The sequence below is a fragment of the Rhinolophus hipposideros genome (genome assembly GCF_964194185.1).
Source record: "Rhinolophus hipposideros genome assembly, chromosome: 3".
Classification (NCBI taxonomy): Eukaryota; Metazoa; Chordata; class Mammalia; order Chiroptera; family Rhinolophidae; genus Rhinolophus; species Rhinolophus hipposideros.
In genome coordinates, this window is record NC_138049.1 from 17,638,061 (window position 1) to 17,663,995 (window position 25,935).

General features: G+C 33.9%; 1 protein-coding gene across 1 annotated transcript in view; it reads right to left on the reverse strand.

The window, feature by feature from the left end:
* The window catches only part of ADGB (androglobin), a 134,219-nt gene that overhangs the window by 61,156 nt on the left and 47,128 nt on the right, over nt 1-25,935 (reverse strand). The window contains exons 10-18 of the mRNA XM_081045108.1: nt 25,771-25,865; nt 21,526-21,700; nt 20,242-20,332; nt 13,855-13,984; nt 9,148-9,181; nt 8,090-8,273; nt 7,147-7,210; nt 3,648-3,750; nt 1,029-1,170 (exon numbers count right to left, since the gene is read on the reverse strand). Coding sequence (XP_080901234.1) covers nt 1,029-1,170; nt 3,648-3,750; nt 7,147-7,210; nt 8,090-8,273; nt 9,148-9,181; nt 13,855-13,984; nt 20,242-20,332; nt 21,526-21,700; nt 25,771-25,865 — 1,018 coding nt within the window. The remainder of the gene's footprint in view (nt 1-1,028; nt 1,171-3,647; nt 3,751-7,146; nt 7,211-8,089; nt 8,274-9,147; nt 9,182-13,854; nt 13,985-20,241; nt 20,333-21,525; nt 21,701-25,770; nt 25,866-25,935) is intronic.

Here is a 25,935-nt window from a genome sequence, read left to right on the forward strand (position 1 = left end):
ATGAATAAGCATTCAGACAGAATAAGGATTTCGGAGAGAATCTCTCCATGACAGAGTTTTTAGGACAGATGTGAGAAATATTGAAGTTTTATGAATGTATTATCAATGTATATTGGATGCTTTCCATAGACTGTTTTGACTTTGTTGCTTACACTTTCCTTTTTGTGCAAGAGCCATAGTGTTTCATTGATTCTGTGATCAATGAATTAGCCTGATCTTGGGAAATGAGTAAAAAAACTGGATCTGAAATGTGACATAATATTTTGAAACCAGGTTCTCAAAAGCCGTTTGTATCAAAATGTATCAAAATCAGAAAAACTTATTGATTATACATATTTTCTTTAAAATGGAAAATGTGATGCATTTAGTCAACTTTATCTTAATTAAAAATAAAACTACAAGTAAAATTAAAACCAAAACACAGGTATTAAATATATATGGGATGTAAAGTACAGCATAGGAAATACAGTCAATGATATTATAATAGTTATGCATGATGTCAGATGGATAGTTGACTTGTTGGGGTTTTCAAATTGTTAGGTGTGTAAATGTCTAATCATTACATTGTTTTGTACACCTGACACCAATAATTAAAAAAAAATTAAAATACAGGTAGAACTATAGATTGGTAGGGGAAATGCTATGTTTCTCAATCTGTTTTTAATAAAATTGAGGTTCTTTCTAAGGAATACAATAAGATTTATAAAAAAAACAAAAAGGATTCTTTAATAAATGAATTTTAGGAAATGCTGGTTAACAAGTTTAAACCATATTCTTTACTATAGAAATTGCCAGACTCAGACAATTATGAATCTTCCCCCCAAAGGGGTTCAGTGTACAGCATCTTTTTCAATGTATTTATTCGTGAAATTATTTTTCTCAAGAATCATGATAGACCTGTTCCTTATGAAAGCACGTTAGGAAGCAATATCCTACATTGTATTTATTAGTTTAATTATTTAGTAACCAACTGTTCACAAGTTTTTAAAAAATTCTTAGTATGTGAAAAAAATAAAATCATTCCATACCCAACAGGAAGATGAACCATAGCAGCCTTGGTAGCATACGTATGAATCTTCAGAACAAGATCACGTGACTTCAGAGATTTCCAAGAAAATGTTTCAACTGTAAGTAGTCCAGGCTCTATGGGGGGGCTATCCTTTGTTAAAGCTAGGAAGAGGAAAAAATATTAAAATTTTATTATGAGAGTATATCTGGCCTTCACTTTACAACATTAAGAAGAAGAAGGAGAAGGAGAAGAAGAAGGAGGAGGAGGAGGAGGAGAAGGAGGAGAAGAAACTTAGAGATATCATAAAAATGTTCATAAAACTTCAGAAATTACTCTGAGTAAATAATTATTGGAAATAATATTTGAGTGGAACCCAGATCTTCCTCCCTGTCCTATTAGTTTGGTGCAAAAGTAATTGCACTTTTTGCGATTATTAATCTTTTGAACCTCAATTACTTTTGCACCAACCTAATATTTTCTGCCTCATAACCATCTCCTCATGTGAAGAAAATAGGAATGGAAAAGTTAGAAAAAGGGGGACAGATCATGATATTTCATTGTAGTACACCATCACTTTTATTATCTATGGCAGTAATTCCTATATCCCTTTAGATGCTTTTAAAGGGAAAAACAAACAAGCAAACAAACAAAAAACGCACCTCTGATATCAAAATAAGAGATTTTCCCAAGATAGCAACAAAACAAGGTCAAAATCATTTATTGCTTATCTAAGTTTTCACTTTTGATTCTGAGCTTTGACTGTCTGTAGAAATAGCAAATAATTAACAAAAATTTAATTTTGAGTGTTTCTCTTAAAATGAATAAAGAATATTGACTATTCTTCATCAGTAGTTGAGGGCAAAATACTTTATTTTTTTTTAAATGAGATTAAAATTGACGAATAACATTGCATTAGTTTAAGGTGTACCACATAATGATTTGATATCTGACATATTGCAAAATGATTATCACAGTAAATTCAGTTAATATCTATCACCATGCACACTTTCAATTTTTTTCTTGGGATGAGAACTTTTAAAATGTATTCTCTTAGCAACGTTGAAATATGCCATACAGTGTTGTTAACTACAGTCCCCGTGCTGTACATTAGATCTCCAGGGTTTATCTTTTTTACCCTATTTGCAGATAACACTCAATCTGAGGATATAAGACCTCAACATGACCTGAAACACCTTTACCACATAGAATTTAAATGTTTTAACACATGGCATAGCTTAGCAACTATTGATTAGGTAGAAATCCTAAGCTTACACTGCTGAAGCTTGGATAGTTTATTAAACAAGCATTTAGTGCTCGCCTGCTACGTGCTAGATACCATTCAAAACATTGGTTGTATCTTGATGGAAAATCATAGTCTCTGTCCTTAAAGTTGGCAAGATACTCAATATTAAGCATTTGAAAAAATATTTATTTTACCTCTACAGTGCCAGATACTGTCAATTTGAGTTAGAGATAAAGTTTTACAAAAACAGGCCAAAGAATTAATGAACGATATTTTGTGTGTATGTGCATATGTATATAAGGGGCTGGCCTTAGAGAGAAGCAGGGGATAGTCCATCCAGTAGAACAGGATGGGAGGCTGACAAGAATTTGGGAGAGTTCATTATGGGAAGATGAGGCAGGTCATTTTGATTTTTTTGATTTCTTCAGTGAAAACAGCAGCAAGGTCATCAGCTGAAAATGAGTGAGGATGCAAGCGGGTATTGGAGATTTGAAGAGAGAGAGAGATTTGAAAGTTTGCGATAGTCATCCATGAGAATGAAGGTGGGAGAGTGAACGAGCTGGAGAAGTGTCATCCGTGGTTAGGGGCTTTTTTGAGATCTGGGCTCCTCAATTTAAAATGGGGCTAGCTGGTATGGTTATTTTTTCCTCTAATCGCATTCAGCTGTTCGGATGCAATCACAGGTTAGGGGCCAAGTTTCACTGTTGAGTTCAACCAATATTGCGATTTTGCCAAGAAAGTGAGATGAGAGGAGAAGAACAATTGTGTTGAGGCATATATGAGGAAACAATTACAATGGTGGACCACGGAAACTATGCTGGGAATGAGAGAAATAAAGACACAAGGAGAGAGAGACAAAAAGTGTAGGGTAAATGGATGGTGGTCCCAGTAGAATCAAAGAATTGTAGGAATGGGAATTCTAGAGAAAATCAACTGCAGAGTCAGGGGGTGGTGGTCAGAGAGAGCTTGAAACTGAGATGATCGAGACGATACAGTTATTGGTATGACAATTTCTAAAGTGTTATCTTGAAAGTAGCAGGCCAAGGTGGGGTGGAGGAAAAGTTCTTCAGAATTGTCAAATTAAATAAGAAAGAGTTCATGTTCTTCAACAGATTTTAAAGAATCAAGAATGATGACGTTTATAGGGAGGGAAAAAAAAAGAATGATTAGGTGTAGCAAAGAGGTAAACAGATGACAGCAATAAGAAGAGGTGTAGGTGGTAAGAGTAAATACCATCTTTGATGTCTGATGGGTAAGATGGTTACAGCAGTCTGAGGAGGGAATAAGGTCCTTTATCTAGAGCCTAAAAAATCTTATTATTGTATTTCCCCTAGACTGAATGAAAGTGAAAGTGAGCTGGGCTTTAAGACTATAATTTTCTCAGAGCCCTCTTACCTCCAGATTCTCCCCAGCACACCAATGCAGAAAAGCAAACCAGTAGTTCAATAGGTTTTAGACTATCCATGAATAGATAGTAGGACACACGTTCATCTGAGAACTGCAAGAAATCAGACCAATTATTGAACTTCATATTAGTCTATAATGCTGTATTCCCCACTTCCGATAATAATATCATACTTATCATTTACAGAGAACTTACCATGTTGCACACACAATAAGTACTGTACAGGTGTCGTGATGTGAAGAAAACCATACAGGGTGAATGTTGGTAATAGTCTATGGAAGTTGGGTCTGCAGGGCCTGTGTGAGACGGGCCACCAAAAGAGAGGCAAAGCTCATCTCCATGAGTAAAGAAAAGGGATATATGCTTGTCCCAGAAATGACAAAGAGAAGAGGAGGCTGGGCCCAGGCTGAGCAGTGCTCAGAGAATGGGTCCCTGATAGGTAGAGGCCACAGAGTAACTTTGGCAGTGATATAGTATAAGGATATTGAGATATAAAATCTCAATCCATCCTCTGTAGTACTATTAATATCCATAATTATGGATAAAGAAACTCAAACAGAGAGGGTAATTTTCCAGAGGTCACAGCTTATAAGCAGCAAAGCTGAGATTCAAAATAAGTCTTTCTATCTACCTGACTCCAAGACTGGTATTCTCAACTATTGCACTACTATTGCCTCTCAGATTTTCAGTGCTTCAACATAATTTTGACTGATGGTATGAGGTAAATGTGTTAAATTAATGTAACTGTCATTACACGTTAAAAGCTTTTCATATTATTTTACCACAATATTTAAATAACCAGTTAAAATATGAAAGAAAAGTCTCTAGTAATACTGTGAAAAAGGAAACCTTGTTATTTAATCAAATATGACAAGATTGCTCGAAATGCTTGACAGAATGTAACAGTGGCTTAAATGATTGCTTCCCCCAATATTTTGCGATACTTAGCATTTGACGACTTTTTCTTCATTTGTTTCCCATTAGCTGCAACATATGCGTAATAGAGTTCTTTCAAATATTCACTGTCAAAATCTATGAAGGACCCCTGGATTGGCCAGCCCTGAGTACATGCCTGGCCAGGATTTTCTGCACAGAGCTCATTGGCTGTCATTTTTAAGAGTTTGAAAATTTGGGACTGGGGTGGCCCCGGGGATCACACAGAGGGACTCTTCCCTGGTGCCAGCACAGGCAGCTTTGAGAGCCCCCTGTTCACCCCACACTGAGCACCAATGGACCTTCTAAGAAAGGTGCAGGGGAGAGGCCTCAGGCTTTGGTACCCCAGCTCAGGCTGCAGCACCTGTGGCCACTAAAATCAGGAATCCTGCCCTCAGGTCACAACCCATCCTTTCTTTTAGGTCATATTAAGAAAAAGTTATTGTTTTCTGACACCATTGATATTAAAAAAAAAAAAAAATCATGGAATGAAGAGACCTGTATAGAATGTCATCATTTTATTTTGCCAAACTGGGATTTTAAAAGGAAAAAAAAAATCTATATTTATCATTACTTCATAAAAATAGGATCAGAATAAAGAACAGCTGGCCATTTTTCAAACACACACACACACACACGGATGGTGATGTATAATAAATACTCATATGCAAACTGCCTTTGTTAATATTAATGGCAGCCAACATTTATTTTCACTTCCTAAGTAATAGGCATTCTTCTAAGTGTTTTAGATACATTATCTCATTTATTCCCCAACTCTATGACGTAGGTCTGTTATTACTGCCATTTTATAGAGAAGCGAGCTTAAATAACTTGTTCAGAGTCCCACCCCAAATAGAACATGGATTCAAAACCAGGCAGTCAGGCTCCAGAGTGCCTAATCTGCTTTTTCTAAAGACCACTTGGTAAAAAAGGCACAGCTCCACGTGAGACAACCCCAGTTCTCATGATGCTTGTGAGAGCCACTTACTAGTTTAGGTGATTTTGACAAATTTATTCAAACTGGGTCTGCCTCAGTTTCCTTACCTGAAAAATGATGATAATGACAGGCCTTTCATAGGGTTTGCTATGAGGAGTTAATGCAAGGAAGAACCTAGTTCAGGGCTGGTAATAGAGTAAGCACCTATAAATTACTATTATTTTATTACTGCCAGTAGTTTGAATGTGGATAGCTAAGTTAACTGTAAACTGTACATCATTCTGGTACCATACTCTGGGTTCAGTTATTCCTAGTTAACAGTTTAGTTCTTTTCATAAAATCAAAGCATTTCTCTGGGTGTTTTTTTTTTTACATAGACTCCAGGACCATGTTGACTGTTTATTCCCCTACGCCCATTCTCCAGTGAATACAACACATTAGATTCTTACTTTCAAAGCAGGCAACCAGCTACAGAGCACCTCTTGAGGAAAGCTCGCAAGGTTTTCTCTGCCGGTGTTTTCATCAAGCACAAGTGCAATGGGAAAAGTCATTTCCAAGACTCCTGACTTCCCCCAACTCTGCCTACTGCTCATGGAGATGGAAGATTATCCCAGGACTGGGGTAATGGGGGGTGCTTGTATGGCCCCATAAAGCAACAGACAAGTTTTAGGGCAATTTAGTTTCCAAGAATGTGTCTCATAGTTTGCCCCCAAAATTCCACTTAAGGTGAGATTTGTTAATTAATTAATTCAATGTTTTATTGAGTTCTCACTTCATGCCAGGACCAGATTGCAATAGTAAATGAAAGGATGGATCCTTCTCCTAAAGATGCTGACAATCAGGTGGGTGGGTAGGTAGAGGGGCACTGAGAAGTAATCAGTCAGTTAGGATGAAGAGTGGCCAGTGTCCGGGTGAGGATAGATCATAATAGAGTGTATGGAGTCAGGGGATTTAACCCAGACTCTATGGCTAGGGAAGGTGGTCTCAGGGTCAAGGACATCCATGCTGGCTAATCCAAGCTAGGCATTAGTTAGATGAAGGTACCAAAAATGAAGCGGAATGAACTCCAGGCAGAGGGAAGAACATGGGCAAAAATAACAGAAATATGTTATGTTTTAGGAACTGCACATACTGTAGTAAACACTTAACTGAAATCAAACATAGTGAATCTATTTGGGCTTCTCCTTCATTTATTCATAAAGAAAAAAGTTCTTTATTTTCTTTAATTTTTAAAAACTTATTTTTCAACGGTAGTTGATATACAATATTATATTAGTTTCATGTGTACTAAACAACATAGTGATTGGACATTTATGTACCTCACAAAGTGATCACCCCAGTAAGTCTATTACCCATCTGATACTGTACATAGTTATTACAATGTGAATTTATACAATAATGCAGCTCAGCATTGAACCTCTACCACACAATCAGATGGATCCCATAACAGGTAGTGGAATTTGGCTTAGCAGCTGGGTGAGAGATTTGCAGAAAATCCTAAGAATTTTTAAAAATATAGTCATGTTACAAGTTAAGAAATTTGAAGGTATTTTTCACTAGCATGATTCTATCATAGATTTAAGCATAAGATAGGAAAGAAGACATCATAAAATATTTACCTTGAATTCTGTTTTTTGAAAGTTAAGGCAATATGAACTTGGCTTGTGGAATATATAGATATTCCTGAAAAACATTATTTATAACAGGTTATTGTCATTATATGCAACAGACTAGTACCATATGTTGAGTTTCTTAGATTTAATTACAGGCAGCACAAGGTAAAGACAGATGAAAGTCAAAAAATAACTCAGAGAGGAGAAAAGTGGTTACCAGGGACTGAGAGTGGGGAAAATAGGGAGAGGTTCGTAAAACAGTACAAATTTTCAGTTATATGATAAATAAGGTTTGAAGATCTATGTATAACATGGTGACCATAGTGGATAACACTGGATCGTACAATTGAAAGTTGCTAAATGAGTAGAAACTTAATATTCTCACCAAAATAAATAAATAAATAAATAAATAAAATACGTGAAGTGATAGATGTATTAACATGATGGGGAAATCTTTCACAATGTGTACACATGTCAATTCAAAATAATGTACACTTTAAATATCTCACAATTTTCTTTGTCAATTATACCTCAATAAATCTAGGGAAAAATAACAACTGTACTGAATTACCGTGTTTCCCCGAAAATAAGACCTAACCAAAAAATAAGCCCTAGCATGATTTTTCATGATGACATCCCCTGACAATAAGCCCTCATGGGTCTTTTGGAGCAAAACTTAATATAAGACCTGGTCTTATTTTCGGAGAAACACAGTAGTTACCTAAAAGAAACAAAAATGATGTCTCTCAGTGAATAAACTGTGAAAACTGGTTTGGTTCTTAATGTTCTATGTGGTCAATCAACTCTGACATTTTTTTTCTTTTAACATTTTTGTTTGATATTATATCAACACCAGACTAACATTGGCTTAACTCTTTTAAGTAATAGCTTTAAATTAAAAGCTAATATATCTGCTATATTAAATGCACACAAAAAAATTTGTACTTACTGAAAGCATGCACAGAAGTCTTCAAAATCTAACCATATTTCTTTAGAAATGCCAGTATTTATTGCTGTAAGTTCCTCGTGTGATTTTTCCTGTAGTGTTGTCGTCTGGCTGACCAAATCTCGCTCCAAATTAAATCCTTCAGCTGGATGGGCTGTGTCATTCAATCCAAGGTCTGTTAGTTCATCTGTGCGTCACAGGAGACAGACATGTCAAATACTTCTATGTTGTTAAGTATTAAATTATTAAGATATGGAAAATTATACTGGGGAGTTCACATATCAAAGTCTATTTTTGAGAAAACATTTACTGAGACAACACTTACATGCAAGCCTCAAATTTATGGAGGTCCATACAGAGACACATTTTCATACACTCAGGAGAATTTATTCATGGCATACGCATAGTAGAGTGTTCAGAAACTTCTAAATCACTTTCATAAATTTGGGCACATATTCTTTAGAGATTATAGAGTTATAAAAGAAATTAGCTAGCTTATGAACTTGAAAACTGCTATAGACAGATATATTCATATAAGAGGGAATGGCTCAGACAACAGAAGGAGAAGTGAAAACTCGAAAGATCTACTGAGATTAATGTATTTCAGTAAGTGACTTGATTAGTCCACACAGTTGGTGATTCCATAATCTCATTTCATGTTCATCAGGTAATTCCATAAAATTCTGACAAACTTCTTAAGCCTAAATTTGCTGCCTTTCATTTTATGGGATTTGAGTTGGTTCGAGTCTTCTTTATTTAGGAACTGAGGAATTTGCAATACTTTCAGTGCTTTGATCACAACGTGCATGCATTAAAACCTTTGAACTTGACTCATGGGACTTTAATCAGATCGTCTTTTATTTTGACTTTAAGTATGAATTTAACCAGTGAAATGATCTGATTTTTCTTGCCCAGAGCAGATTAGAGTCAGTACATCAGAGAGACACTGGAAAGAACCTGTTGAGAGGCAGGGGGAGGGAGAGCTGAACGTTGTCAAGAGGAGAGACGCCTTTGTGCTTTGATGTCTATGAAAAAAAGTCATGAGAAGATTATCAATTTACCTTTTCCTGGTGTAAACTGTGAAGCAATATTACCCTGTGAATTGAAAGGAACACATTTAAAAAAAGCATGTGTAAGTTTAATAAAACATTACAGCTATCTAAACTACCACAGTTTTTAAAAGATTTAATACAGTCTTTTAAACAGTGAAGAACTATATTTTAAAAAAAATACTTACTAAAGCATACAGTAAAACAGAACTTGTTTTTAATCTTAAAATTCAAAAAATGTGAATTAATGAAATGATTGAGGGTTTAAGTTTGACATTAAAATGCAGAATATTTGAATTTATTAAATGATTAAATCTTGTAATAAAAGTTAAATTAAAACAATAATATCCCTAAGTAGATATATAACTTGACATGAGACACCTGTTGTTAATACAGGTTGAATATAATGAGATTATGATTGGCAATTCATGGATAAAACCTAGAAAGACTAGTTTTAAATTACAAAAGTGGTTCTTCAAAATTTTAACAGGGATATGAAGTCAAATTCACAGGTACAACTCTGTTTTCTCTGGAACACAATTAAAATAAATGTAAAAGATAAAATGGTGTAAAATAAGTGTAAAAGATAAATTTGTACAGACTAATGATGGGTAATGTTGACAACATTTTGGATGATGTAAAGTGGTGGAAGTTATCTCTAACAGAGTAGAGATAACTGAATATTCAGTATTAGTAAGAAGAAAGCCCATTCATTTCTTAAGACAACAGAAAAAACTAGTAGGCAACTGAGAAATAGAGAATGAAATATGGACTTAAACAAAAGAATGGGTTAAACATCTATATAAGGAACAGACAATTTCCCACTTATCCCTAATGCATTTCGCATCTGTAGTTTTTCTGCCTAAACAGGACACTGGGAGTTGCTTAAGTGGAAAAATTGCATGAGAATTCTGCAGATCTGGGTTCACAGAAACCATGGAAAGCAGGAGAAACTAAGATACAGAGAAGAGAGGAATTAAGTAAATTTTCACAGGCTGAACCATGAGACTTTCAGAAACTCTGTGCTGCTTGCCTTCAATAACACTGATGGATAGTGTATGCCAATCCCTGGGAGCCCATATTCGATGAGCCTCAGTGGGAGAAACTGACCAGAGCCTAGGAAACACCTCAGGGATTCTGACATTTGGAGTTAATCTCACCTTCAAATGAAGCTAACTCATCCCATTATCCTAAATGAAAGCTACCAGTTGTCAAGCTCTATCAATGCCATAAAGCTGCTTCCAATCATTAGCTCTTTAATGTCATAAATTCCTTAAATGTATGTGCACAACAAAGTATGACCAGACAACTGAGGAAAGATTCTTATATAAAAGAAACTAATTGGTGTGGGTGGAGAGAATCATAGAAAACAGAAACAATCATACTGGGAGAACATTTTAAATTAGCAATATCAGAGAGATAAGAAGAAATTCATTTTTCAATAATAAACTTCTACAAAAATATAATCACAAACAAGAGAGAGCTCTTAGAAACTAAATATAGAAAAGTGAAATAAGTTCAATAGAAAGTTTGGATGGTAAAATTGATGCAAAAGACAAAGAGACTAAAACTATAAAATTTTACAAGAATACACAGGGTGAAAGCTTCATGACATTGTATTTGGCATTGATAATTTTGGATATGATACCAAAGGCACAGACAACACAAGTGAAAATAGATTGGACTACATCAAAACAAAAAACTGATATTCAAAGGATACAATCAATAGAGTGAAAATGCAACCTACAGAAAGTATTTACAAAAGATATATTTCATAGAGGGTTAACATCTAGAATATATAAAGAAAAAAAATTAAATGGGCAAAGAACTTGAATATTTATCTCAAGAAGATATATAATTGGCCAATAAGCACATGAAAAGATGCTCAACTTTACTAATCCTTAGGTAAATGCAGATCAAACCTACAAGGAGATACCACCTCAAACCCATTAGAATGGCTACTATTTAAAAAACAAAAACAAACAAACAAAACACCACAACATTAATAACAAGTGTTGGTGAGGATGTGGAGAAATTGGAATCTGTGTGCACCCTGGATGGAAATATAAAATGGTGCAGTCGCTATGGAAAACAATATGGTGGTTCCTGAAAAAATTAAAAATAGAACCACCATATCCAATTACATATTCAACAACTATTCCACATCTGGGTATATACCCAAAATAATTGAAAGCAGCAGTTCAAAGAGGTATTTGTACACCCATGTTCATAGCGGCATTATTCATCGAGTGTCCATTGATGAGTAAATGGATTAAAAATGTGGTATATACATGCAATGCAATATCATTTCACCTTAAAGGAAAAAAATTCTGACACATGATACAACATGGATGAACTGTGAGGATATTATACTAATTGAAATAAGCCAGTCACAAAATACAAATACTGTATAATTTCATTTATATGAGGTACCTAGAGTAGTCAGATTTCTAGAGACAAAAAATGACATGGTGATTTTTAAGGGGTTGAGGAGAGGTGGTGATGAGAAATTGTTGTTAAATGGGTATAATGTTTTAGTTTTGTAAGATGATATAAGTTCTGGAGATTGGTTGCATAGCAATGCGAATGTATTTAATATTGTACTGAGAAAAAGAAATTCTCAAGAAAATAGTATAAGAAAATTCTCCATAACTAAAAAACATGAGTTTCCAGCTTGAACAGGCTCAGGGAGTAACTAGTTCACATTAAAAGACTCATCACCAAGGCCAATTATTGTAGAATTTCATTATTCCAAGAATAAAAAGAAAAATTCTAAAACTTTTCAAGAGGGCAGAAAGAGTCACATATAAAAGATCAAGAATCAGAAGGTTATCTGTATTCTCAAGATCATTACTTGAAGGAGGAAGACAAAGGATTAAGAAGCAATTCAAAATTCTGAGAGAAAGAACATCGAAACTGGAATTCCACATCCCACCAAAATATAAATCAGGTGGGAGGGTGGGAGATAAATATTTTAAAACATACAAATTCTCATAATTTTCACTTCCCATAAATAGTTTTTCAGGCAATATTAGAGGATTAGGGCATAACCTAGGAAGAGAACATAGTTTCTAGAAAATAGAAATCAATCAGTAGAAAGAGACATAAAAGGAAGTCCAAAGATGACAGAGGCAAACTTTCCTTAAGTTTAAACTGGAGCAAAAGAGCAAAGGATTCCAGCGAGTGATGTCTCCAGGAAAATAGCTGGCATTAATAGCATCTGATATGTTTGTGTGGCAAAGGGTGTTTAGAGGTATTTTCTTTTCTTTTCTTTTTTCTTGCCCTAAAGAGGGCAGAGTAGTGAAAACAAAAGGGATATTAATGGAAGTAAGATTTTTTAATGTATGCCTCATATTTTTATTTTTGAACATGTGAATATATGCTCTATTAGAAAAATAAATACCTTTTCACACCCACCACACTGGCAAAAGTTGAAATGTCAGAAAATGTAAGTGTTGGCCAGGATGTGAAGCAAAGAATATTCTCATCCAGTGCTAACAGCCATTGGTATGGATACCCCACACCAGAAAACTGCTTGCTATTTTATTGTGAGGTTAAACAGGTGAATGTCCTATGTCCCATCAATTATACTCCCAGGTTCATATATATCCTAGCACGGTTCCCTAGTCTAGTATCCACTGGGGCCAATGGTAAGATTTCAAGAGTCCATGAAAATGGACAATTGTTTAAAATTATGTCTTTAGCTGAAGTTCAACATTTTCTTCAAAGACCAATTTATCAACTCAGATAAGTAGCCACAATGTTATTAGCAATAACTGTGACATTATCCACAAAAGAAATCACAATCTTTTATATTATAGTTGTGCAAATATCTTAAAATGTAACATATGCTGATCACACCTTTGAAATTGCAGCAGTTAAGCCCATTGTTAGATATCAAGGGTTCGTATCTTCCTGTGTATGGATACTCCTGTGACCTGTAGCTGGCCAACTATCTGGCAAATATATTTAGTAGTCATTCAACCACCAAGCAGTGAAATTGTGTTCTCACAAAACTAACCCAGACAGCGTTATTGCCCTCCACTGTTCCCTAACAAAAATATTCAATGAATACGCAGAAAGAGATGAGTTGTTTTCATTGTGTGTTAAAATTTCAGAAAATTGAGAAAGGGAGCCATAGCACATAAAAGTTTATTAGCCCTGGAACTAAAAAAAACTCTTGAACATGTGTACAGAGACTTTATGGTACCATTGTTTACAATAGTTAAGAAACAAGAAGCAATGACTATATCCATTAACACTGTGAAAGTTATGCATTAATTGCCTTTGACCAATGAATTGCATGAACTGTGACCATGCAACAAAAGAGCTGAATCTCACAAATGATGTTAAGTGAAAGAAGTTCCAGAAGAATTAATATAAGAGTCCATTTAAGTAAAATTACATAACAAATTAAGCTGTATATTGTTTATAAATGTATACTTAATTGGCAAAATTCAGAGTACGGAGTTAATACCAATCTGTAAATGGCAGATAGGAAACACAACACAGAAGAGACACACAGGGGACTTGCGTAAGAGAAGAATATTCCATTATGCTCATCTAGGTGATGGATACATAAAAGCTTACTTTAACATTAATCTTTATTCTGTTCAGACGCATTGTATACATTCTTTTTATGTAGAATATATCTCATAATTTAAGAAAAATATTAGAATGAAGAAATGGATCACTAATAAGAGTACCATAGTTAGTTACCTGAGATGTGGTTCCTGTCAATTGACTTAATTCTGGCTGGCTCAAGTTTGCAATTTCATCATTTTCATTAAAGGAAGATAAACCAGATCTTGGAGGCATTCCTTTCTTAATAAGAGATTGTACAGAATGACTAATGGAAAAAGAAAAAAGAAAAAAAAAAAAAACTTCTGTTATCTTAGTATCTTGTTTCAAGTTACTAATAAGTAACTGCAGTTTCGTACTGAGATGTAATTGGCATATAACATTATATTAGTTTCGGGTACAACAAATAATTCCACATGTGTATATATTGTAAAATGATCTCCGCAAATCTAGTTAACATCCATCACCACACAGTTATAATTTTTTTTCCTTGCGATAAGAACTTTTAAGGTCTACTCTCTTAGCAACTTTCAAATATACAATATCGTATTATTGATTATAGTCACCATATTGTACATTGTATCTTCAGGACTTATTTACTTTATAACTGGAATTTTGTACATTTTGACTCTCTTCACCCACACAATTTTGCCCACGCAATCTGTTCTCTATGAGCTTGATTTTTGGTTTTTGGTTTCTTTTTTTAAATTTATTTTTTTATTTTTTAGATTTCACATACAAGTGAAATATGGTATTTTTCTTTCTCCGTCTGACTCATTTCATTTAGTATACTGCCGTCAAACTCCATCCATTGTTGCAAATTGCAAGATTTCCTTCTTTTTTTATCACTGAATAATATTCAATTTTATGTTAAGTAATTGCAGTTTGTCAACAATAGAAAGTTCTAATTTTGTTCATTTTATCATTCCCATTCTTTTACAATTATTTTTTTCTTTGTGTCAAAAACATTGAATTTTTTCTATATTACTAAAGAAATGTTCTCTATCAGTCACTGCAATTGTGTAAAAATTTTCTGGAAACTATTTTAAACCCTTTTGCCATAATGGCCCGATGAATATATCCTAAATTTTTATACATAAAAATTTCATTTATATACAAAGCAGCTCAGATTGTTATTATTAAATGCATAAAATAGTCAAAATGTAACTTTTTGTTTTTTGTGGATTTCTGACACATTTTGAAAAAACCTTGAACTCAATTAATACAGTGAAAGCATTAAAGCTGTGGTCACTAATTTTGAATATTCATAAGAACACAGGAATTTCACAGCATTTAGAATTGATTTACTTAAGTATCAGATTAATGGATCAATGTAATAGGTTCAGAATCAAAATCTTAATCATGAGACTTGAGCACTTACGTTTATAATTGGGACATTTATACTAGCCACTCAAGTTTACAGTATTTCCTTTCAAGTTAATTGCTAATATGACCCCAAATCACCATTGCCATAGCTAGAAATCTATAGGCACAATAAAAAGACATTTGTTATAGTACATATATTTTAGGTAAATGTGTTTCAAAGATAAAATTAAATTTCATATATACACACTTCCTAAACTCTTGCATTTCCTTCCTGGCTTGTGTTCTGTAAAACAATTCACCTCAAGCTAAACATCTTTGATTTACCCGAAACTGCCACCAGAGGGTAGCACAAACATATTTATGAGGCTCCCATTCCATCAAACAATGCCAGGAGCGAAGAATGGGCATATCTAACATGTTGCTACAGTGACAGTGTTCCCAAGAAAGGCAGTAGTGGCAGATGTCACTTTCAAGGGCTTGCCAAAAAGAAAAAAAGAAAACAAAGGAACCTGCTTTTATGTTGACCTGATAACACTTCACAGCAAACCGGGAGAAAGGACATTTCTTTTACGTAGGATGAAATGCCAATCATATACCTTTTTGTTTGGCCCTGACAGATAGAACGAATATGCTAGCAAACTCATAATAGTTTCAAGTAGTGAATAAATTGAATCCAATCAATTGCTAAAGTCACCTGTATCTGGGTCATAGAATTTAATCTATCTTAATCGAATAATAAAGGTGAAAGAAGGTATAAGAAAATCAAGTAAGGAAGTAAATGCAGGAGTTCAGGTTGTGAACCAACCAATTTGTGGTCCCTGTTGACACAGATTTTAGAAATCTGGGGGTAGCATTCTGAATCATGAGAAAACTTGTCCTGGCAGCCATTTCTGGATTGCTTTGTGCCTCATGCCAGGTGGCGCCAGACAGGCACAGACTGTGGCTGAACTAGGCCTATAGCAGGTCCCCTTCCAGGAGGTCCCAGGGCCAGTAGGCTCAGTGGCCAGCTTCAGACTGCTCCAGATCATCACCTGGCCACCTGCAAGAACGACACACTCAAGGGACAGTCTGGACAGGCACCAGAGTACTTTTTGAGTGTATTTTAAACTTTAGTAAAGCTTTATTAAAATTATTGCATGACTTATATTATAGGTCACACACATAATAACCATTAGATATGGTCATTCCTTTGGATATGTTATTAGGTTGGTACAAAAGTAATTGCGGTTTTTGCAATTATTTTTAAACTTTTAAACTGAAATTACTTTTGAACTAACCTAATAAAGTCCATGATAGGAATAGAAACTGAAGAAGAAAAGCAGTCAAAATTTAGAAAAGTATTATGTTACTCTTTTTCTTTGTGTCAAAAACATTGAATTTTTTCTATATTACTAAAGAAATGTTCTCTATCAGTCACTGCAATTGTGTAAAAATTTTCTGGAAACTATTTTAAACCCTTTTGCCATAATGGCCCGATGAATATATCCTAAATTTTTATACATAAAAATTTCATTTATATACAAAGCAGCTCAGATTGTTATTATTAAATGCATAAAATAGTCAAAATGTAACTTTTTGTTTTTTGTGGATTTCTGACACATTTTGAAAAAAACCTTGAACTCAATTAATACAGTGAAAGCATTAAAGTTGTGGTCACTAATTTTGAATATTCATCAGAACATAGGAATTTCACAGCATTTAGAATTGATTTACTTAAGTATCAGATTAATGGATCAATGTAATAGGTTCAGAATCAAAATCTTAATCATGAGACTTGAGCACTTACGTTTATAATTGGGACATTTATACTAGCCACTCAAGTTTACATCATAGCTAGTTAATTTACATTTTTATGGACTCTATTTAAGTTGAAAATATTACAGATATTCTTCAAATCTTTAATCTTTAAGACTCTTGTCATTTCTATGCACTGATGATGGAACTGAGAAGTGGATGAGGAGGCACCCTCAGGCAGCACAGACATTGGCGATTAGCAATGTCAAGCCTTGAAAGACAGTTTCATAAACAGAAAAGACCATTTGCTTCTACTTTGGGTTTTAAAATTTGTTACTGTTACATTTTCCTCAAACTCGCATTTTAATTTATAATAATTTTTGTTTTATACATAAATGTATTAATTTCTATAAAAGCTTTAAATAAATTCAGTTAGCTGAATTTAAACGTCGTAAATTGCACTTACAACATTACTACTGTAATGGTTTGCAAATACATGAGTTTATTTGAACTTTTAATATGACTTAATACTTGGCAAGATTTTATTTGCTATAATTTTTGGCCTTATTTTAACCAATTCAAAATTTATCTTAACTATTTATAATTATAAAGTAGAACCTAAAAACATTGTTTTCCTATAATCACTGCATTAACACAAGCTTTAGTACATTTTTCACCGAAGCATGAATTTCTATTTATGAAATGAAATTGTTTGGAATGTTTTAACTATCATATTAGGACACCTAAATTCAATTGGACTTTGTAATAGGACAAAGAATATTCCTCCTATTTATATTTTATAATAAAAATGGGTTAGATTTTCTCATGTTAATCTATAAATAGAAATATAGGTCAACTAATAAAAACTAATATAACAGTGTCATAATAAAACACTACAATTATAGGCAGATTACTTATTCATTCGTTTCAACATTATACAAAATTTATGCAATGATGAAAGTGTTGTTTTAGAATATTTGCCTGTTGAAAACTTAAAATGTGGCTTGTGCCACTAAAGAATTTATTTAAAAAATTTTATTAATATTAATTAACATAATTATTACAGCATCAGTTAGGATTATTTGTGTCCCAAGTAACAGAAAGCCTAATTCATGGTAGAATTAATAGAAAAAGAAGTTTTTCTATTAATTGCAAAGTCTAACAGGATTGAAAAATAACTTACACAATATTCTATTATCTTATCTAGAAACCTAATAAGAAAAAAAACACAAGAATACAGTGGGGCATATAATTGTTGTGAAATATTTGAAGATCTGACATGTAGAAAGGGAATGAAGAACTGAGTCATATTATTTTAACTGCTTCACAGGTTATTCATTTTAGGGGAAGAACTATATTCATTTAGTAAACATCTTGTCAGAACATGTTACTTGCTAGATAAGGGAGTAGGGAGGGATAAAGTAGTACGTGGTTTGAGGACACAGTCTGCAAGGAGGCAGCACAAAACCAAAATGGAGGGCTAGCCTGCTCTCTGAATGAGAACTAAAGTGGAGAGAGAAGCAGGAGCCTGAAGAGAACAAGAAAGCGGCTACCCAAGGTGGTGAGAAGCTTGGAGACTATGGATAATGGTGGTCAACTAGAATTTACAATAGTAAAGTAGCTGAATGGTTTAAAAGCAGGAGTATGTAATATTCTCTTTTAATTAATTGTGTTGTTCAAATATGACCAAAATATAATGCCTCCTTCAAGCTATCCATACTTCCCATAAAACCATTAGAAAAATCTGCTATATGCACAAATAATTTGGGTGTTTTTCTTGTTGTTTTGGTTTTGTTGGGTTGGTTGGTTTCAAAGAATGGGAAATAGAGGCATCGAGGTAAAGTGAGTTCTGGATCCAACTGGGTAAGGAACAGAGAGGAGAGAATAGCCATGGAAGGTGAAATGCAAACAAGGAGGCAGCAGAAGAAGGAAGTCACAAGCAGAGACACACATTTAGTTCAAGATAACAGTCTGAACACAAATTTATTGTACTGTACTGTGATCTCCCTCCTACAATTCCACTGGGGTCTCAGAAGAAATAAAAATAAATAAAAGCACAGTCATGCAGAACTGGCAAAATAGAGGTGCCATGATTGGAATGGTAATACATCCCTTAGAGTCAGACAGGAATAGATTGATGGCAAGACCCAGCAAAGCAGAGAACCCAAAATCTCATTAGGACCAAATAAGAAAAAAAGAAAAACAGGGAATCCAAAATCTGTGAGGTTACCCCGAATCCTCTATGATGAATCTTAAATTAAAAGCAGCAGAGGCTAGGGAAAGACGTAGGCTGTGGGCAATGCAGCAAGAAATGATGGAAAAACAAGTGTCCATCAGATACCCAATAAAATCTTTACATGTACTTAAATTTAATAAATACCCATACTGTTGACAAAAAAAAAAAAATGATGGGAAGGGCAGGTGAGCTAACTATCTAGTCACCTTCACAGCAACTGAATTGAACTATAGGCCTCATGTAAACTTGCATTGTGGCTCTGAAGTGTAGCTTTAAATTGGAAGATTATCGAAGGGTGATGGGAGATGACAAACACAGTAGGACCTCAAACACTTCCACCAGGAAGATGAGGAGCTGTAATATCCAGAAGCAGAACCACATCTATCACAGGCTGATGGCAAGTTCTTCCACCTCCTGCACAACCAGTGTCATCAGCACTCTATTCTAAGTATTTCTGCAAAATAAGTTCTTTGAAGTACAATCACAGAATTTGGGACATGCCTTGGTAATGGCAATTATTACAGTTTATTGTAATTATTTACTTATACATTCAGCTTCCCTAGAAGCTGACAGCTCTGTGGGGCAAGATAAGTGTGTTATCTTTCTATTTTCAAGTGAAATATAGTGCCTTGTTGTATTAGTTTTCTCTACAGTTGCCTAGGTTGCTTAAACAACAGTAATTTATTTTTTCACAGTTCTGGAGGTTGGAAGTCTGAGATCAGAATGGTCAGTTTCTAGTGAGGACTCTCTTCCTGGCTTGCAGACAGCTACCTTTTCACTGTATGTCCACATGACCTTTCTTCAGTGGATGGAGAAAGAGTGTACCCTGTCTCTTATGAAGACACTGATCTTATGACCTCATTTAACTGCACTTACTTCCTTAGTGGCTCTATTGCCAAAGACACTGGGTTTAGAGCTTCAACATACAAATTTTAGCCGGACACATTCAACCCGTAACACTAACACATAAAACATTAGCAAAATATGTTTGTTAATCAAGTGGATTAGAGAACTCATAAGCTATACACGATCAAGAAAATATCCTGGAATAAGTATTATACATATAGTTGACCTTTTCATTAAATGGAAGTTCTTCAAAATGCTCCCATTTAGTGTTATTTTTAACTACACAAACCACATAATATCTATATCTATCTATCTATCTATATATATATTTTTTTTTTTTTGAGAGCAAGATGCATTTGTAGGAAAGGATGTTATTTACTTACGTATCTGCTGGAATTGTAAATGGAGTCATTCTATAATTTAAAAATGGACTTGATATCTCAAGAAACTGTATAGGCTTCTTTATTATTAATTCTAAAAAAAAACAGGAAGTGTGATGTACTTTTGTTTTCATCTTCTAAGATTACATGCAGAACTTAACATTTAATGCTGTACTAATTATATCACTATTCACCCAGCAAATTTCAATGGCGTTAATTACTGAATGAATATACTTAGACAATAATGAGGTATTAGAAAAAATGAAAGGAGAAAGTGCAAAAGCAAGGAAATGAACACAATAAAAGCTGTTGTTATTATTAACATAATTTAAGTTATTTGGAAATATATATATGTATATATATATGTATATATATATATATATATATATATATATATATCCCATAACTCTCCAGTTTATTTTATCATCCTTCATTAAAAACTGCATAAAGTAACTATGGAAAAAAGCTATAGATGTTAAAACATAAACACATGAATTATTCTCCTAGACTGTAATTTTTAAATTACTAGTGTTTCTTTTTTAATCCCATGTTGTGCTTCTCTTTAAAATTGATTTTTCATTGATGGTCTCATTCATTTCTTCTCTTGCCATCTTGGTCTTTCTCCCATTCAAACTTGGTGCTCATGGGAAAAGGAGTAAGAATGAAGACTTGCAGAGAAAAATATTGAAGGCGTAAAGAGTTAGACATGGATTGTGAGGAATTTAGAAATGAACTGAGAGAATAAGAGCAAGTTGGGAACAGTTCCTCCCATGTGAGTCTGTTTATTTCTGACACTAACTACCATTTATTAAGTGGCTATATGACGATATTAACGCAGGAGTCAGTCGAGGGTAGAAGTTCTATTCCTACAGGAGTTTTAAGTAGAAATCAGTTAATTCAAAGATCATGTCCTACAGGGTATTCTAGAATGATTTTCATATTAGAAATTCATTCCAGTGGCTTAACACATGCAATTTAAGTTTCCATATGATATTTATTACAAACCACTTTTACACCATCATAATAATCACAATGCCATCATCCAAAGAATGGCCTTGATATAGTTGGTCCATTTAGACATGTCCATTTAGACATGAACCAAACTGCTCAACTTCTGAGATGTGGAGAATTCTTTAATGATATAAAATTTAGACCTAAAATTAAATGAAGGCTTTCAGTGTAATGTTGGGTGGTTTGCCTTGATATACATCTTTCGTTACCAATGAAATTATTAGACCTTCACATAGAGAAATGTTACTTAGGAAGATTTTCAGACATGAACCATACCTTGAGGTTCATCTGTTACGACAGTTTCTTTTTTTTGACGAAAGAGTTTCCAGGGAGGCACTGGGGGTGGTTTCGGTGGAGATACAAGAGGGCAAGACCTGGTTCTGGTCACCAGCACAGGATGGCTACAGATGTGGGACAGGCCATATTCTCGTAGCTTCTCAGCAGAATTGGACTAAAAGATGGAAGGTAGATTTCAAAGAATTCTTACAATTGCTTCATGCATATAAAATAATACCTTTCTGTCATTATAAAAATACTATCACCACTACAGAGACATAGTGGTAATAAAGAAAAAAATAACCACCCATATTTCTACCTCCCTTAACATAAGCAATCTTACCATTTATATTTCTTTCCATTTTTACTTTTTCTGGGGCCTCATTTCCTTATTTACAAATGAGAGTCTAGACCTGTAAACTACTTTTGAGTTCTAAGAGTTTAAGACTCTACGAGATTGTAAAACTCAGCACATCAGTTGAGGTCTACAATTAATCAATTATTATTTTTATAGGTCAAAACTTTGATACAAGTACTTAATATGTAAAGTGTTATTTGTGTATTTGTTTGTTTTTAATCACTAGCAGTTGCTACATAATATTTTTAAAAATCCACTGCATTTAGTGGGTCAGGTCAATGAGGTGACAGCTATTGCCTTGTCTATGGTTTATTCCTTCATCCCAAACAGCAGCTCCCCCACAGGAAATCCCCATGGCCACTCCTGACAATGGAGCCATTCATAGAAGGACAGAGAATAGAAGCTGCCCTGTATCCTGCCAAATCAAGCAGTCTCTCACACAGATGCTTCCCATATTCCACTGTTCAGATCTCCTGAAGCCACTTGGCTTTGGAACAGTTCAGAATTATACTTAAGCAGAACTTTAGTTACTGATTGATGGCTGGAATATACCATAAGAAAGCAGGAAGTATGTGCAAGATAAAGGAAGCAATACTGCAGGCAAATTCTGATGGTCACAGTCTAAAAGTTGAAACATTTAAAGTTTCATTAAACATTAAAATCTACTATTAACTACATTAAAGTCAGTTTTACCCAAACTGTTTTTCTTCCTAGTGATTTTGCATCATTGATTGCTATGGAAATAGCAATGCTTGAAAATGTAAATTTATAAAGCTGTCATTGGGAACAGAAACCTACCTATCAGCTTATTCCAAATTATTGCCTCAGCTGGAATATGCCTCGCTCTTGTGACTATTTCTCTATAGTTCAATCTATACTTCAGGGAGACATAAGATAGGAAGGGGTATCTGTGAGACAGGACAGTTCTTCCTGAATCCAGGGATTAATGAATCATTGCAATAATTAATTAGTAATTGTAAGAAGAAGTTCATCGGTGCAGTATTGAGTCCAGATGAGCCACTTAAAAATGTGTAAATATTCAAAATAAAAAGAAAAGTGAATGATGTTTGTTTGTTTTTTTAAAGGGCTAATAAAAAAAGTAGGTGAAATCGCCACATCTCCTTATCCCTTTTGTGGATGTTAGTAATTTACTGAGGAAAAAAATCAGAAACTATGCCTTTGAGTGACCTAAAAAAAATATTTTTTACAGATGTTCTAAAGCTTAAACCTTTTTTCTACAATGTTAGCCCTGTCAAATTTTTGAACTTTTGCAACACTTGAAAGTAATCCTTTCCATGAGAATTTATAGTAGAATTTATTGATGCTATTCAGTAAGAAAATGCTTCAGTTATGGTAACAAAAAGTATATCACTATAAAATTTACATTTCAATTATATCCAAAATAGATGTCATACTCAAAGTAGTACTTGTAAGCTGAATATTTTCAAGATAGTTTACTATTCATAAAATTTGGTACATGTCTTAATTCCTTCTTACAGTTGCAACCAAAGTTGTAGTCTATTTACTTTCTTTTTTTGAGCATTAAAAAATAAAATAACTTAGGGCATTTTGAAAATGTAAAATATTGTGTCAAATGATTAAGTATGGTATTAGCACCTATTGTATTGTTTGAATAATACACACAAGTATAATATTAGCCTGACTTAAGGTATGTAAGCCAATTTCTCATACTTCATTTTATTTCCAACATACTACACAATATTTCTGAATGATGAAAAGTAATACCATTAACAATAGTTACAGTTTGATGTTGAGAAACTTTGTTAAAGGATTTCAAGTTTCCTTAGGTTAGAGTTAGGGACAGCGAAGCATTCAGAATAGTGAAACATTTAAGTGAAATGTTGAGTAGGCACTCAATAAATATTTTTAAATAATTCACATTTAAGACTTAAATCTGAAGTTTCCTTGCCCATAAGACCCTTTCATTCCTTTACCCCATCTCACCTCAAAAATTCTTTAAAAGTAGGGGTTTGATAAGGTGGGAGAGGCGTTTTTACATCTCCCAGATTACCGATTTAAATAAAACTAAAACATATTGAATACTCAAGAGCAAGAAGATGGGGAGATGTGGCATAATTCATAGTTTTGTTGATTTTGCTTGTGTTCTGGACCAATTTTTTAAATAAATGTAAGGTATTGATTTTCTTTTACATGTTGGTGTTTGGAGCTACAGTTTTTAGCAATGCACTTCATTTAACAAAACTCCATTAGAATACTTTTTTTCTGTAGATTTATCTTTAAAGCATTATATCTCCCTTATAATTTGATTTTTACCAGGAGAACTAGAACATCCCAATAGCTAATGTAAAGAATCAGCAGGCAAATTAGGGAGAACATGACACTACAGTCAGTTCATTATAGCCTTGAAGTTTATTTAATAACTGTTACAGACACTGGGCAAATTCCTGCGCCTCAGGGCCCCGTAAGCCATTTTCAACTTCACTCAGAGGATTTATAATATTTTTTTGTGTCCTGAATCACTCCCACATTGCAAGCTGCTTCTAAGACTTATCCCTTTGCAATCCATTCAACCTTTAGTAGTTCCCTGAAACCAGTGGGTTCACTTTGACCTCCAGATTTTCCAGCACAAGTTTCCCTCTGCTTGTTAACATGTACTATATAATGAGGCCTGCCATGGTTGCATTTGTACAGACTTTTTTTTTTGTCATTATTTTCTAAACAATATAGTATAGCACCTATTTATATAGCATTTGATTGGATTTAGGTATCATAAGTAATCTAGAGATGATTTAAAATATGCAGGAAGATGTGTGGAGGTTATATGCAAATCATATGCCATTTTATTTAAGGAACTTGAGCATCTGCGGATGTTGGTATCTGTGGGGGTTCCTAGACCCAATCCCTTGCTGGTACTGTATACTGCTGCACTCCTACTGGTCTTATACTTTAATTTAATGAATGAAGAACATATGGAATTCTAGAAATAAAGTGTTAGATATCTAAGTCTCCCAAAGGGTTAGGATTCAGTAAGCCCCAAATGCAATAAGTTGTTTCTAAATTGAAGAGTAATCTGGTGGTCTTTACCCTTTTTAAAGGAAAGGTAAAAAAGATTTTTATGTCCAAGGACAAAAGATAACTTAAAAAAATACAGGAAACCTGTACATCCCATGCAACTACTAAATATTATGCTGCCAAATATTTAACTCATGGAAAAATGTTAATGATAGTGTCAAGTGAAAAAGCTGGTTCCCAAACAGAATATAAAATTTAATTCCACGGTGCAAAAAAAGTATACATATGTACACACACACTATATGCAGAGAAGAAATAATCAAAAGATATATGCCAAAATGTTAGCATTGCCTATGTCTAGGTATTTATACTATACATATTTTAGTTTCAGTCCCTTTGTATGTATTTCTTAAACTTTCTACAAGTTGTCAGATTTATAAGAAAAAAAGCAGTTAACATTTTGTGTATGAGTTTAAGATACAAGGTGGTTATAGCAATGGTTTACCAGCTCTGAATGTGAGTTCATTTAAATCAAACGCGGACATTAAGAGAATATATACAATCTGTTTATGGAAAGGTGATTCATTGTTATTTAGGAATGATTTACATGATTCTTACTGAAATATACAATTTATATGTTTTTCTTTCACTTATAATGCAAGGAATTGATAGAACATATGATTACTTTTTTTAAAGATGGAATTATTGCCATCATCTAAGATAATTTTGAATGTCATAAGACCTTGTGTTCAAATGCCTGATTTTAAAGATAAGGAAACTGAAATTTAGTAATGAAATTTTAATTAAATTCTGGTATACCTTCTATCAAAGAAGTAATCACACACACAAACACACCATAAATGATACTGCATTTCCTGGCCTTGAGTACTTACCATCTTCTCTAATGAAAATATCTTCTTTTCAAACAAATAGAGAGGTGTAAAAGTAGCATATACAACCATGTAAGGGGACGATGTTGCTGAAGAACCTGCAAAAATAAACATATATCGTGTCATGAAAATTCTGGCTAAAATGAGACTGCCAGTAGGTCATTGCAG